We start from the raw sequence: 15,413 nt of genomic DNA, 5'->3' as shown, positions 1-15,413 counted from the left end.
CCTCCTAGTGGCCATGCTCGACATAAGTGTCCGGAGTCTGGATTTGTGTGACTGTGTCGTACTTCATATGAACCACTCTTTGGCCAAATGTGTTTTGGTTACTTTATTCAACATATGAACACAAGTATAAATGTCAGGAACATGAGAAAAAAACACAATAAATTAAGTCACCCCTTTAAGTTAAGTATTCAAGTGACAAGCCACTTTGTTGAAAGCATGTTTACTTCAATTCGACTATTTTTTTCAACAATGCAATGTTCATTCAAAAGAGCATAGAAGCAGCAGCACTGGCTTTCTTAAGAGTCCATACTCGCTATACTGTATAATCTTTGACTTCAAAAGAAAACGTGAAATATCACAAGGCTGCTTTGCTTCATACTTGATTTTGTTAATGGTAACAGTGCAGATCACGAATTACATTAAGCTATGCATTGCATTACTTTAAACTGTTTTGGACCAAACACACCCACAGATCACAATAACGTGCTATCCAAGGCAATAGTGAGTGAGGCAAGACTACCTAATATATTTTTACATACTGTGTAGTTAACCATGTTTATTGTACACGTGGGCAATATTTACATTCTTAAAACGTCCCTGTGCTGCTTTAAAGCAACCTCATATTACAGTTTCCACAATCTCTCGTCCAGGCTGAAGTAGAGGTGAAATTTAAAATTCATTTCAATCAACACCAAACTGGCAAAGGAGAGCGCAGTGTTGTCAAAAGTGGAGTGATGCAACATGTTGACATGATGTAGAGATGGACAAATGATGGATAAATGCTTGGAACTTGATGTTGTGTATTATCCGTGTAGAAAATGACACACAAGACACACATGTGCAAACCAAAGCATAGTTTCCCTCAATATTCGATAACACCTCCATAAATAGTGCGTAAATGAGGTCTGGTAGGGTATTGTTTGAGTCGAAGGGGTGTTCCTAGTAAGAGCGGATGGCTGGAGGGACATGGGCGCAGTCCTGTTCGTCCAGAGAGTGGTCAATGACAGGACGGTACTCCAAGGTCACCTGAAAAATGATTACTTCAAGTAAACAACAGTTAATGGGAGTGTAGCTCGTGAGGTGGAGTGTAAGGTACCTTGCCAGTTTTGGGGTCAACGTATGACATGGTGTGTTTCCTCCAGTGTTGATCGAAGGGCTTCTTCTCCTGGCCCTGCAAGGGCTTTGAATAATCGTACTCATCAATACGATCCTGCAATACAATAAAGATGACGTGTCAGAGGAATCCTTTCTTACAGTATCGAACAGATTTAAGTATCAACACGGACCTTGAAGTCCTCTCTGGCGTGAGCTCCGCGGCTCTCCGTCCTCTGCTCAGCGGAGTTGATGGTCTGGACGGCGTTCAGCATCAGATTCTGCAGCTCCAGCGTTTCCACCAAGTCGGTGTTCCACACAATGCCTAACAAGGAGAAAAGTTACAATCAGAGTTAAAAAGAAAGACGTTTACGTCCGGCTTTAAAAAAAATCAAAATCAAATTGAACTCCTGCAGCTTAGGTGCAAAAAAAGCAGAGAGGAGGTGCAATACCTCTGTCAAAGGTCTTGAGGTCTGCCATGGTCTGGTAAATGGCATCCATCTTGTCACATCCCTCCTTCAGGACAGAACCAGTACGGAACACGGCAGCGTGGGCCTGCATGGCCTGGATAGAGAAGGGGGATACCGGTTATACATGATACAGTCTTTGGATGTGTACGTAGGCGTATATGTGAGTATGTGTACCTTCTGCATGTTGAGCCTGATTTCAGAAGTGCGCAGACTTCCATTGGCAAACCTCAACTTATCCAGGTTGGCCACAGACTCTTCTCCTGCATTGGGCTTCAGAGGGGAAAGCTTCTCTCCTTAAGGGGAAAAAACAATATGACATCACATGAACCAGAACATATAAGATTTTAGGGACTATGAATATCTTGTCATGTTCTTCATCTGCCGCATAAATCCTCACCAGGTTTGTGCTCCTCAGCGATGGTGAGGGCGCAGGCTCTGCCGAACACCACCAGGTCCAAAAGAGAATTGGCCCCCAGCCGGTTAGCACCATGAACGCTTGCACAGGCGGCTTCCCCGCAGGCGTACAGTCCACGAACCACTTTGTCCTTTCCATTTGTGTGGGTGATCACCTAAGGGAGGGGTGACGGTCCAGCTTAGTCATAGAGGCACATGGGTGGTGTGTGAGAATGGGATCTTTGAGACTTACCTGGCCCTTGTAGTTGGTGGGTATGCCTCCCATGTTGTAGTGGACGGTGGGAAGAACAGGGATGGGCTCCCTAGTGACGTCAACTCCAGCAAAGATCATGGCTGTCTCTGAGATGCCGGGCAGCCTTGTGGCAAGCTGCTGAGGAGGCAGGTGGTGTAGCTGCAGGTACACATGGTCCTTCTCTGGACCTACACCTCTACATGAGGACAGATACACAACTTGGTCATTTTATTCTAGCAACAGAAGAGTGAGGGCCGTGAACCCTTACCTGCCCTCTCTGATCTCGATGGTCATGGAGCGGGACACCACATCTCTAGAAGCCAGGTCCTTGGCGTTGGGTGCGTAGCGCTCCATGAAACGCTCACCCTCACTGTTGATCAGGATGCCTCCCTCGCCACGGCAGCCCTCCGTGATCAGGCAACCAGCTCCATAGATTCCTACAAAGATGTGTGGCGATAATGAAGCTTTCCTATTCATTTTTATGTGTGACCAAAATGACTGAAAGAGTTCCCATTAATTCTCATCTCCCTAGTCGGCGAAACTCACAGGATCACAGGTCGAGCATTCATCAGCTCGCCAGAGGAGGGATCGCATTACTATTTGACCTTTCTTTTGACATGTCTTTATTACGTGCATGAACGTACTCTCGAGTGAGCGAGCGAGCCATGTTTTTTCACTTGATGTAATATTTTCTGTCTTTCTATTCATTTGTATGAAGGAAGTCCACAGTCAACCGTCCTTACTGGACCCTCCAAGAAAAACAGCAGAAAGACCATTTCGCAGAACAAGACATCGCTTCGGTCCACTGTTTTTCAAAAATATATTAATTAATAAATCATGCTGCTTTGTGGTTCATCCATCCATTATCTATGCCGCTTATCCTCATTTGGGTCGCGGGGTATGCTGGAGCCTATCCCAGCTGCATTCGGGCGAGAGGCGGGGCACATCCTGGACTGGTCGTGTTTCGTGGTCCAATATGGCCTATTATCAGTTTTTTTTTTTAATGCATATTAAAGCTGATTTTATGTACTTTTTGCCTAAATTAAATATTTTAAATCATAAAAATGGATGGCTAAATGAAGTAAAATACAAATAAGCCCTTCAGAAGACCTGGTCACCAGGTACCAGCAATGTTACCGTAATGTTGGGTGAGACAGACACACACACACACACACACACACACACACACACTCTGATTTCTCTCACAACGAGCATAATAATCCATCATAAAAATCCCAAATAAAAACACGGGCTACTGTTGCGACCATAACCCATGCCAAGCTAAAACTCAACTCTGAACCCCGGACGTCACTTCCTGTCCTGACACTACGCTCTCCTACGGAACACATTTATAGCAACACACATGAGCACAAGTCTTATTTATGTCTTAAATGGTTTATTTACCCTTATAACAGTCGTCCCTCCCAATATTGCAGTTCGACTATCGCTCCCTCTCTATATTGTGTTTTTCAAGAAATTAATTCATAAATGATGGCTGTTTCCTGGTAGACAATGGTCTATTATTAGCCAAAATGCAGTGAAATACAAGTGATATGTAGTATTCTGGTCACTAAGCGGAAGTAATGACACAAAACATTGAGACAGTACCTTACATTACATTACCTTAACACTGCATGAATTAATCAAGTCAGCCATGGCATGTCTGACATGACAGAGTGAAAAAAAAGTTCTCCTCCCATTCCATGTGGAAGTGGTAAGTTGGCTTCTTAAGTTCAGCAGAAATATATTCAAGGCTAACTGGTTAGGTCGCTAGCTTGCTAGCTCGTGGCCCTCTCGAGTCCCTGCAGCATAAGAACTGCACAATGTGTTAAAATGAATAATACGAGTGCAAAAGTCACTATAGGAGTGTCATGTCACGTCTATAGGGCTCTAATAAATGGTAAATAAAAATACATTTAGAAAGTCAGTAACAGGTTTTCTATGCTCCAACTATGAAAATAATCCATTTATTAAACATTGAATCCAATATCACGGAAATTCATTTATCGCAGTCGGTTCTGGAACCAATTAACCGCTATAAATGAGGGAAGATTGTATTATATTGGGTAATACGAGTGTAAAGGTAAATATAGGGGTGTTGTTGTTAAAAAACGTATTTCGAAGGTTTTCTATGCTCAAACTACAAAAATAATTTATTTCGGCTGAATTAGGGTCTGTCTGACTAATATCTCTTCATCAAACCTTTTCTAACCTTCCACGGTACAACACAAGTAATAAAAATAACAAAACACAATTATTAGAATTGTAAAAATGATAATAACCATTATTATTATTATTATTATTAGAACTGTGTGATTTCTTGAAAAATGTAAGCACATAGCCTTGAACAAGGTGTGTCTGTGTGTGCACCCATGTGTGAAAAATCCCAGGAAGAAAATCACGACTCACTTTTTACAGAATCATGCAGTCATATCACATGATGCCGCTACTTTCATTTTTGATAGAAATATGCCACATGGAGTTTGGGGATGTTGGTGTTTGGTGAACATCAAGTTATGTGGCTTTGATTGCTGGGAAAGAAGAACCATGAAGACATAAACAAGCATGGCTTTACATAACACTGCTAACTGGAGCTCCGTGTAAACAACTAAATTAAAAAGGAGTCCTTGGATGCCATGAAGCCACGAGAGGGACACGGTTACCAAAATAGGGAACTGAAACCTGTAGTGTCCCAATACAACTTTTTCACTTCCAATCCCATTCCAATATTGCAAAATATCGTCCGATACCGATACGAATTCGACATCAGCACAGATTCCCCACACTTTTATGACCTATCTAATAGCGAGGAATGTTGGAAAAGGCTTGATCAAGTGATATTACGCAAACAGACAATAATAGTTAGCAACAGCAGGAATGAGAAAAACTCATCCATTTACTTCTTAATGCATCTAGTGTATAATTTTATCAACAGTAGGCATAATATAGTGAGGCTCAACAACCATTCACACTCACATTCATACCTATGGACAATTTTGAGTCGCCAATTAACCTAACATGCATGTTTTTGGAATGTGGGAGGAAACCGGAGTACCCGGAGAAAACCCACGCACGCACGGGGAGAACATGCAAACTCCACACAGAAATGAGAATCGAACCCAGGTCTTCCCGATCTCCAGACTGTGACTGTGTGGCCAACATGCTAACCACTAGACCACCGTGCGGCCGTTTCCATGTTCTGTCACCAGAGTGTTGTGTTCCCTTTCAAAACAACTATGTTTCCACAATATGCGTGCGTGTGTGTGTGTGTGTGTGTGTGTGCGCATGTGTGTGTTTTTCTCACCAGTGGGATGGAACTGAACAAACTCCAAATCCTGACAGGGCAGACCTGCTCTGGTCACCATGGCATTTCCATCTCCAGTACTAGTGTGAGCAGAGGTGCAGCTGAAATAGGTTCGACCGTAACCCCTGCATAAAAAAAAACAAAAAAAAAAAACACTTTTGCTTACATGTGCAAAGGTGAAGAAGTGTTTCAGCTCCACACTGCTATTGTGTCCAGCAGGGGTGTCTTATTTCTCCTTCAGTGAACAGCTATCTTGCAGGAAGAGGACTGTTCATACTGTGAACGATAATACATGTGATACGGAAGTGGCAGTGAGGGAGGCAGGATTGGAATTGCACATCACACAAGTGCTTTACCCACACTATAAACCTTGCAATCCTACCCACACACTGTGTTCCTACTGCAAGCTGTAATCTATTTTACATGTGTCTTTACATACCTACACATCAACATAAATGATTAGTAGTAGCAGTTACAACTGCCGTCATTCTTTTCACTGACCATTTTTAGTTTTTGTTTCAATTGTGGAAAGAAGTTCAACAGTTAAAAGATTAGGTCACACATGCAACGTTATAAAACATTTTAAAATGTACTTAGTGTACATTAGTTGTGTGCCTTGGTTAAAGAAAAAAAAGTCAATTTGCCCAATCCTGTATTTTGTCATTGACGTTTTCTTAAAAGCAATGTTATAATACCGTCTCATCTTGTTCCTGTGAACCCAGTATCGTGTATCTTCTCGTCTCGTGAGCTAAGAGTATCGTGACACCCCTAGTGTCCAGCTCTTCAGGTGCGTTACGTACCCTGTCGCGATGACAGTATTCTGAGCTCTGAAGCGGTGGATAGATCCATCCTCCATGCAGAGTGCAATCACTCCTTTACACTCGCCATCCTCCATCAGCAAGTCCAGGGCAAAGTACTCCACAAAGTAACTGGTGTCATAACGCAGCGACTGAACACACAAGGTAAGACGGAGGTAAACACGTGATGTACATTGGAGTAGGTTTGTGTGACCAGCAGGTTACACTCCATTTTAAAAGTGTTAATGTGTGAGCGTACCCGTCCATACAGTGTGTGAAGTAGTGAATGCCCAGTCCTGTCTGCTACACAGCAGCAGCGATGAGCTTGGCCCCCTTTGCCGTACTTCAGACTCTGACCTCCAAATGCCCTCTGGTAGATCTTGCCATCCTCCGTGCGACTGAATGGCATGCCGAAGTTCTCCAACTTGTATAGAGATGAAGAGGACACTTTTTGTGTCACCTCAATCTCAAGCAAGATGCAGCTATACCTACTGAGTGTAGTAGACCACCATAAGGCAACCCAGCATCCCTTGTAGAATTAGTACTAAACTGTATCTTTATGGGATACAATTAGCTTTTTTTACAAATATCAGCAATTTGATCGATAAAAATCACAATTTGAAAAAGTGATAACAAAAACATGTGACCAACTCAATAAAAAATGTCCTCAAGCAGAGTTTTTAAAGTTTCTTAATAATAACAACAAGAATACAATGACTCCAAGCATTGAGAGTAACCCGTATGTAATAAATCAATAAAGTGTTGGAGCAATGCTAAAATGGTACTCCTTCCAAATACAATTCATGTTTACCAACCACAAGCATATTATAATAAACATCCTACTACATCCCTAAATAATGCACAATATACTGCCACATAGAGTAGAATGTGCATCAAACTTTACCTCCACTACAGCAGCAGGAGCCTGTTCAGTCATGTAATGGATGGCATCCTGGTCCCCCAGCCAATCAGAGCCCTTCACGGTGTCATAGAAATGCCACCTCCAGTCATCATCTTCCATGTTTCCCAGAGCTGCATTGATTCCACCCTGGGGGGAAAAAAACAACTTGTGTTGGAGAAGTTATTGCAAGATTATTATGTTTAATTTGAGCCTTCGGCATTTAAAATATTCTCTGTCCACATGAACAGCCTGTGAATGTGTCACAGGCTGTCATGCGCATTTTGTCCAATCAGAAGAATCAACCACAATTGACTTGATTGCGCCTTACGCCTATGTTCATCAATATAGTAATCTATTACATGTAAAATGATGTGTACATTAGCATTAAAATCAGCACAAACTTACACAGAGCCCAGGAGGAATCATGAGTGTTTCTTTAATCAACACATTTCTTATGACACAAACCAAAATGCTCCGTTTTACCTGTCCATGCATAAATGCTGAAGCGTTTTACAAAAAGTGCTATTCTGGCTGGAGTCTTCCAAGGCGCATTGAAAAATATTCGGCTTTTAAAATATCCGTGGTGGTGTGGACAGGGACAGAATCATGTAATCGTGCAATGCTCTACCTGTGCAGCAACAGTGTGAGACCTGGTGGGGAACAACTTGGTGACACAGGCCGTGTTGAAGCCAGCCTCAGACAGGCCAAAAGCTGCCCGAAGTCCTGCTCCTCCGGCGCCAACCACCACGGCATCAAACTCATGATCCACAACTGGATACTGAGTGGAGATCTGAAGACAAAAAGGACATTTACTACTTGAGAGACTTACCCTCCAACAGCTTGTAAATAGACCACAGCAATGACATAGTACAGTGAAATAAACAAAACCAATACAAACACACCACCGAATCATGTTGCTTTACTACTGTGTGTGTGTGTGTGTGTGTGTGTGTGTGTGTAAATATGTATTTGAACTCACGCCATCTGAAACGTTGGCATTTCTCTTTCCATAGACTGAGAAATGCAAATTCTTTGAACCTTGGGCTGTGGCTGCAGGGACCTGGCAGTGAGACGAAAAATAAGATTTGAAAAACACTGAAGGGGAACCAAACTATCAACAGATGTTTACAACCTTGAATTTCGCGAAAGTACAGTATACTGCATAGCAGTAGTGCTCTTATACTTCACCATGAAGCCAGACTTAAAACCAATACAATAGCACATTATAATAAACGTTTTACAAATACCTATAGTCATTTAGAAAGCCACAATAATAGATTTTCATATTTTTTTAGATATTGGATCATAAACGTTCTAAATCAGTGATGCTAATTTTGCTAACAGCAACTACAATGTTTCCCGCAAGGACGACGGGCTTAACAGATTTTAGTCACGAAAAAAATGACAAGCCATTAAAATTGTAATTATTGTGAATGGTTTAAAAGAAACTATGTCAATAGCGCTACTTTGTTAAACCTTTTAACAGCACCTTTCCACGACAATGTCACATTGGTGCAGCCCCTAGCTACATAACGCAGGTTACGCAAGTCAGACACTGTAGTTATGAAAGCAATGCAGCATGTTACTCTATGCTTCACAAAAAAGCCAAATGTCACATACGGAATAATATTGATGTCTGTGGTGTAAAGTACATTTGAATACTCACAGCTTTCCTTGAGGACAGTATCCTTTTGGAGAGGAGACGGGAGGCAGCTTGAACACTAGCCATGTTGTCAGTTTCAGAAGCGGTCAGTGGAGCATTCAGAATCACAGAGGACGCTCACGCTGTGGCACCCGAATAAACCACCTCTCTCAAACCAGGGGTGGACCATTTTATAATGTGTAATTACAACCCTCGTATCGTTTTTTAAACACTATTTTCGCTGTAAACATATTTTCACATGAGAGTTACTTCAACTAGACGCCTACAAGTGTTTCTTGTGTCACGTAATGGATTTATATTTTGAGTAGAGCCGAGTAAAGTACCCCCATCGATGTAGACGGACCGTCAACGCGTTAACGTTGCATAACCAGGAACAAATGCAGGAACAAATGTATAAGTGACCTAGACTTTCCAGTGAAGGTGAGACACAACACCATAAACACCATACTTTTAAGGAGACTTAACAACTTGTCGGACTTACAAAGCTATAAAGTCCCGTATGTTGTTTTTAATGAATTACTGTTGACGTGTATGAGCACTAAAGCTAACACGTTAGCTAGCTTTTTTGCTATTAGCTTGCCCCGTTTGTAGTTAGCCGGCGATGTCAAGCATGGTGCAATGCTGTTGTTTGGGTTGCTGCTCGATTGTTGATCACTGTTGACCATATACTGTTTTCCGCAGCATCTTTCTCTATCTCCCCCATGCATTCTGATGTTTATCTCGTTTACAAGTGACTTGGCGTAAGCCTCATCATAAAAAATAGCATTAAGAGTATGTAAACATGTAAGTGAACCACTGACACATAATCATACAGTCATACAGTTATAGATAATATCTCGTTGTTGATCCCACAAAGTTTAGATGTAGGCTATTTAACTTTTTAGGATGCTTGAACTAGTTTGTAGTGCATTTTGTGTCTTCCATTTTTTGATGGAGAAAGTCTGGACCACTGGCGTGGATGTTTGTCATTTATAGATAATATACACCAATTGTCATGATTGACATAGAATATCATAGGATAGTATTGATGCTAACGTTTTGGTTTATTTGTGTGTGCATCTGTGACAGCAGCCTCCATGAACAATCTGAATGACCCCCCCAGATGGAATATTCAACCAGACCAAAGGGAAGGGGGGGAGGGAGGTGGAGATGGCAACCAATGGAACTATGCCCTCCTGGTCCCTATGCTTGGACTGGCTGCATTTCGTAAGTTACACAAGGCTGTCAAAAATTTCACATGATCGGCTGAAGTGACGTCGACAACGTTGCTGCTCAATTTTATAGACCTATTTTTCACAAAGTGTTTGGTTGGTAACCAATTCAGGTTGGATCTGGACCCGGGAGTCTCAGAGAGAAATCGACAAGGTCAAATCCCAGTATGACAAGGATGTGTCCATAGTCAAAAGTGAGATGGAGGCGAGGTACCAGGAGACACTAACAGAGAGACGCAGAGCAGCGGCTTCCTTGGAGCTGGAGCTGGAGAAGGAGAGACAGAGGGTGCAAGGATACAGGCAGGCCATGATCTCCCAGAGCCAGCAGCTGGTAGAAGAACGCAAACGTTTACAGCAGGTAAGTTCTTGTCTTACTCACACTTGACTGCTGCCGTTTGTCTCTCGCATAAACTAAACACTATGTCCTCTTCTCTACTAGGAGCGTGAGAGGCTGGAAGAAGAGAAGCAAAGACTTATTAAGTCTGGCGCCGCAGGGACTGTGCTGCATCAAGCCCTGGAACAGCAGGACGACTGGTCCCAGAGAGCCAACGCCGCACTGCGGGAGCTTGAGGCTCAGCTTGTGGAGCGCCAGAACGCCTACTGTTCCCTAATACAGCCTCGAGATAAGCGCCTGGATATGGAGAAGAACATGCTGCTGAAGGCCGTCAAAGAGCCCATCGTGGATGAACTTGATCTCGAGGCTGATTTAAAAGATATTTTTAAGAGAGATAAGCATTGTGCAGACCTGCTCAACATGGACAAGAGGAAGAACGGAAGTCTTATGTGGGTGTATCTCAAGTACTGGCAGCTGCAGGTCACCATTCAGAAACATAAGAGAGCGGAGCAGGCCATTCTAGGAGGGAACATTAAACCTCAAACAAAGTGATGACATTGGGCAACACTTTTCATTTGACCTTTTGAGAGAAATGTTGGTCCTGTGTAGTTTAGGAGTGAATATGCATGATTGGGAATTTCTGCATTAGGAAAAGATGAGACATTTTGAAAATGCTGGAATGTACTGTAGGTTTCCCTTAGCTCATAAAAAATACCCCAATTAAGACTTCAACTCTGAGATCAAATGCACTTCATTAAATGATGTCCACATTGGATACACAATCAAGGATTGAAATATATTTTATTCTTTAAAACCTTTGTGAAACCAGAATGTCAACTTCAATGACACTTTAATTGTATGTGTGCCATGTTATCTGAATGCACCTTAGTTTATTTTGGTTTCTTTTAAGATGTGAGGGCTGCACAGGCAACAAAGATGACATAACACACCCGACACTACAAACCTGAAGATTTAAATTATGTTTGACTATGTTTAGAGTCTTGGAATTCATTCAATTGTGCTCATGGTTAACAGTATTAAACTATTTTATTGGAACCAGAACTTTCATCTCTCGTTGATGGTAAAAATATAGACCGAATTTGAAAATGCCAGACAAATAGAGAAGGTACTATTATGCTTTAGTTTGGGGCATATCCTGGTGAACGAGAACTGGGTTGATGTTCAGATAATTACAACATTGTACAGTCCTCATAATAAAGCTTTGAAAGATTGAATTATTACAATTAGCTTCCTTAAGTGCTTTCTTAGCAGGTATTTTATAAACTCAATTATATGGAATGCCATCAAAGAACCCGTCCACATACTAGGGGTGTGACGAGATCTTGCGAGACGAAAACATGACAACATTTCTCGTTCAAAAAAATGTTTTGTGGGCACTAGGCCTGGGATGATAGTAAATAAATTAACCACACAATAAATTAAAATGAAGTCAATAATTTTGCCGGCCTCATATTGCCACATGTGTACATGTCTGTTTTCCTCGAGTACTCTGCATTGGTGTCAGCACCTTGGCGCGGTTGTTCCAGAGAACAAACCCATTTTGTCACTCATACGGTCTCTTTGTCTCAGCGGGTGGAGGTGGGGCCGGTAGCATACACACAGAGTGCAGAAGAGTGTAACGTAGTAGCAATTAAATCAGTCGATTGCAATATATTGTCATATATTCTTTCATTGTACTTTTTCTTAAAAGTAATGTTAAAATCTTGTCTCATAGACCCAATCTCGTGTATCGTCTCGTGAACTGAGTGTCTTGTTTTCAGTGCATCGTACATCCATACTGCTACACCAGCTGTACGCTGACTAATGACAAGTGTATCAAAGTTGCATTCCTATAGTATCATCCCTTGATTATATACTGTAATAAAATGGTTGCTGAAATATGAGGGGTGTACCCTTGTCAGATACTATCGGTCCCAAATTGTCATGGGTCTTCATCCTTACAAAGTAAGCTACAGTAATCCCCTAAATCAGCGGTCACCAACATTTCTTCTTGTGAGAGCTATTTCTGCAAAATGAAAATGGCCAAGAGCTACTCATTTTGTAACATTTTTCATAGGTCATTTCAACCCAAACAAATATAACATGCTTGTTTTACCAGAACATTAACAAACTGCTGGTGTCTACAACTCACATTTGGTATTTCAGAATGCATTTCTTTCTGGTGTTCTCACATGAACTGAAAACCTGAATGAAAAGCAGGCTTGCGGGCGCCTCACGTGGTTGTGGGGGGCTACCTGGTGCCTGTTGGCACCGCATTGCCCTTGCCCTAAATAAAATTACTTAAAAAAAACAAGCAAATGGAATTTAACTGCCATGCCATCATAAAGTACTTCACTGGTCTCCATAATTGAAGAAAACAATGTCACGTGTGAAATGTACAGGTGTCAAACTTGCCATTTGCAGAGAATCAAATTACACTTTTCAGTTGTTTGTCTACACCATAGATTTATTGTCATATGCAAGAGAATTCAGTTATGACAGAACTTTGACAACATTTATCAGTGTTTACTATACATGTATACGAAATGGTTTCCCTTGTCGGAACAAAACTAGCATTTATAAATTGAGACGACAAACAATAAAGCATTAAACAGTGAGTTGTTCAAATGAAAGTGTGTAGATCCACAATTTACAAGCATTACTGACTGAACCAGGCAGGCCGCTTCCTGGGCCTCTCCACTATCCTTTTGTGTTGGTCTTGCTCGCTTGGTGTCTCGCCCGCATACAAGACAACGGTCTCCACAACCGGTGCCTTGAGAGGACCACCCTCCATCTCTTTAATTTGATGACGGATCAGCGCTGTCTCCTTGCATACCTTAGCATAACAGAAGCCACACATGATGTGTTTCTGCTTTAAGTGGCCGCACTCTGGACATGGCTCGATGTTTGTCTAAGGGAGATAATGAGTATTTTAGTTATTAATACCCTCAGTGGACACATAGCTAGGTACACTTGCACAGTTTAATATGATTCAGTGAAAGAGCTGCAGAAAATGTCTTTACAGAAACTCAGCGAAATGCGGTGTGACCAAATTAGCATCCTTCAAATGTAGTGTACATATAAAACTTATGTTCCATAATGGTTGTTCAAAACTGCTTGTCAAGGTAGCTGTTGATTGAGTGGCTGCTGACGTCTTTGTCATTTTAAATGTGTACCATGTGTTTGAGGCTTTTTTGGGTGCATTCAATTTATTGTGATTAACGAGATACTACATTTGCAGGTACCTTGACTTTGAGAAGTTTGCTCTCAGATCTCCTCCTTGTTCGGTTGACCTCAATGGTGCGTCTCTTTTTGGGTGCCGCCATCCACAAAATGCTTTCCAGGACGTCGGGATACCCCTCCAAGCTTCGTTGCTGCTTATCCACTTCTTGTTGGTCGATTTGGGGGAGGAGGCTGGAGCCATTAAATGCCAGTGCTGGAGCTGTATATAGAGATGGTACGGTTTATTTGTTTCAGACATGCTTAAAAAGTTACATTGAGGACGTCACGTTAACACTTGGATGAAGACATCCGGTCAAGCGGCTAAGAAGAAAATGCATGCAGGTGAATGTAACAAACATGTGGTGGCAGCTAAGTAGCATATTAGCAAGTCAAGTTACTCACCCACATGTCTTTCTATTCCTGCCACCTGGAGAAGTCTGCTCTCGATACGTAGTAAGGAACACCGTAAAGTGTTCACAAATGCAATCAAATTCATCATCTCTGCCACACTACGGCTCCTTCAAAACATGTCAAACTGTTCACGGTCATTGATATTCGTCACTATTCTTCTTCTTCTTCTTCTTTTAGTTTAATGGCGGGTTGCAACCATGACTTGAAAAGGTGCATACCGCCACCTACTGTACCGGAGTATGTAACATGGGCCATATACAGTATCTTACTTTATGCTATCTTAGATAGTGAGGAGACTACTTATACTACTACTAATAATAATCCTAATAATAATACTCATATAATACTATATATTACTATATAATACTATATAATATAATACTAAAATATTCTAATACTTATCTATATTCTATTATATAATCCTGTGTCCTTCAAATATTCTATCACTGCCCTCTGTATATCTCTTACCCCCTCCCCACCTGTTCCTAAAATACCCTCAATGCTCCATTCTCTTCCTATCTTCTTAATTCTTTTCCTTAACGTTACACGTTCTTCCCTATATCTCTTGCAGTGTAGTAATATGTGTTCTACGTTCTCTATACTTTTGCATTCCATACATACTTTTGATTTACATTTCCCTATCAAAAACATCTTGTCATTTAACCCGGTGTGATTGAGCCTCATCCTAGTTAACACTATTTCCTCTTTTCTGTTTTTTCTCTTCACCCCTTGTGTGCTGATAGATTTTTGTACTTTATAATACTTTCTCCCGCTACTACCCTCATCCCACCTATTTTGCCATTTCTCCATCATTTGTTTTTTGATTATTGCCTTTACTTCGCCTTTACCAGCAGGTATATCTATAATTTCATTCCTTCTAATTCCCATTTTAGCCATTTTATCTGCCACCTCATTCCCCTCCACCCCTACATGTGCAGGCACCCAGCAAAATCTTATGTCTATTTTTAACATGTGTAGTTGGAATAAGTTTTGATGTATTTCTAATAATAAATCCTCTCGACTTGATTCCATATTTTTAATACTATATAATGCTGCCAGAGAGTCCACACAACATACCACTCTATCTGGTTTTATTTCCTCTATCCATTGCAAGCCTATAATAATTGCCATCATTTCTGCTGTATAAACCGAGAGCTGGTCAGGTAATCTTTTAATGATGCTATAATTCATTGTTGGTACATAGATTCCAATCCCCACCTTCCCTTCTTCGCTTTTTGATCCATCTGTATACATATCTAAGTAACCATAATATTTGTTTTTAATATATTGACTTGCCTTATGTCCTTTTTCATTATCTTTCCATTTATTTTTTAACTCTGTTATATGTATATCTACTTCAGG

General features: G+C 41.3%; 3 protein-coding genes across 8 annotated transcripts; 1 reads left to right on the top strand and 2 right to left on the bottom strand.

Annotated features, from left to right (window-relative positions):
* Nucleotides 1-88: 88 nt before the first annotated feature.
* Nucleotides 89-9,034, bottom strand: sdha (succinate dehydrogenase complex, subunit A, flavoprotein (Fp)). Its single transcript, XM_054781511.1, has 15 exons — nt 8,877-9,034; nt 8,190-8,270; nt 7,839-8,000; nt 7,214-7,357; nt 6,569-6,733; nt 6,313-6,461; nt 5,513-5,637; nt 2,477-2,645; nt 2,209-2,404; nt 1,960-2,131; nt 1,737-1,855; nt 1,545-1,656; nt 1,287-1,417; nt 1,097-1,210; nt 89-1,026 (listed from the first exon to the last, which is right to left on the bottom strand). Exons 1-15 carry the CDS (start codon nt 8,937-8,939, stop codon nt 940-942), a joined length of 1,989 nt encoding a protein of 662 aa, XP_054637486.1. The 5' UTR covers nt 8,940-9,034; the 3' UTR covers nt 89-939.
* Nucleotides 9,035-9,076: 42 nt separating this feature from the next.
* On the top strand, nt 9,077-12,958 carry ccdc127a (coiled-coil domain containing 127a). 6 transcript variants are annotated; one of them, XM_054781513.1, is made up of 4 exons: nt 9,077-9,293; nt 9,945-10,079; nt 10,198-10,442; nt 10,524-12,957. In XM_054781513.1, the coding sequence occupies exons 2-4, from the start codon at nt 9,950-9,952 to the stop codon at nt 10,968-10,970; spliced, it is 822 nt and encodes a 273-aa protein (XP_054637488.1). In that variant the 5' UTR covers nt 9,077-9,293; nt 9,945-9,949; the 3' UTR covers nt 10,971-12,957. The 6 variants fall into 6 exon arrangements, with proteins under 6 accessions (XP_054637488.1, XP_054637487.1, XP_054637490.1 ...); XM_054781512.1 differs by having other exon boundaries at nt 9,079-9,293; nt 9,942-10,079; XM_054781515.1 differs by lacking the exon at nt 9,077-9,293 and adding an exon at nt 9,317-9,370 and having other exon boundaries at nt 9,942-10,079; nt 10,524-12,958.
* Nucleotides 12,858-14,283, bottom strand: mrpl32 (mitochondrial ribosomal protein L32). The gene is made up of 3 exons (XM_054781520.1): nt 14,043-14,283; nt 13,664-13,860; nt 12,858-13,329 (listed from the first exon to the last, which is right to left on the bottom strand). Exons 1-3 carry the CDS (start codon nt 14,137-14,139, stop codon nt 13,078-13,080), a joined length of 546 nt encoding a protein of 181 aa, XP_054637495.1. The 5' UTR covers nt 14,140-14,283; the 3' UTR covers nt 12,858-13,077.
* Nucleotides 14,284-15,413: the final 1,130 nt, after the last annotated feature.

This window comes from Dunckerocampus dactyliophorus, chromosome 7, assembly GCF_027744805.1.
Source record: "Dunckerocampus dactyliophorus isolate RoL2022-P2 chromosome 7, RoL_Ddac_1.1, whole genome shotgun sequence".
Lineage (NCBI taxonomy): Eukaryota > Metazoa > Chordata > Actinopteri > Syngnathiformes > Syngnathidae > Dunckerocampus > Dunckerocampus dactyliophorus.
This window is presented reverse-complemented; position numbering and strand designations above follow the sequence as displayed.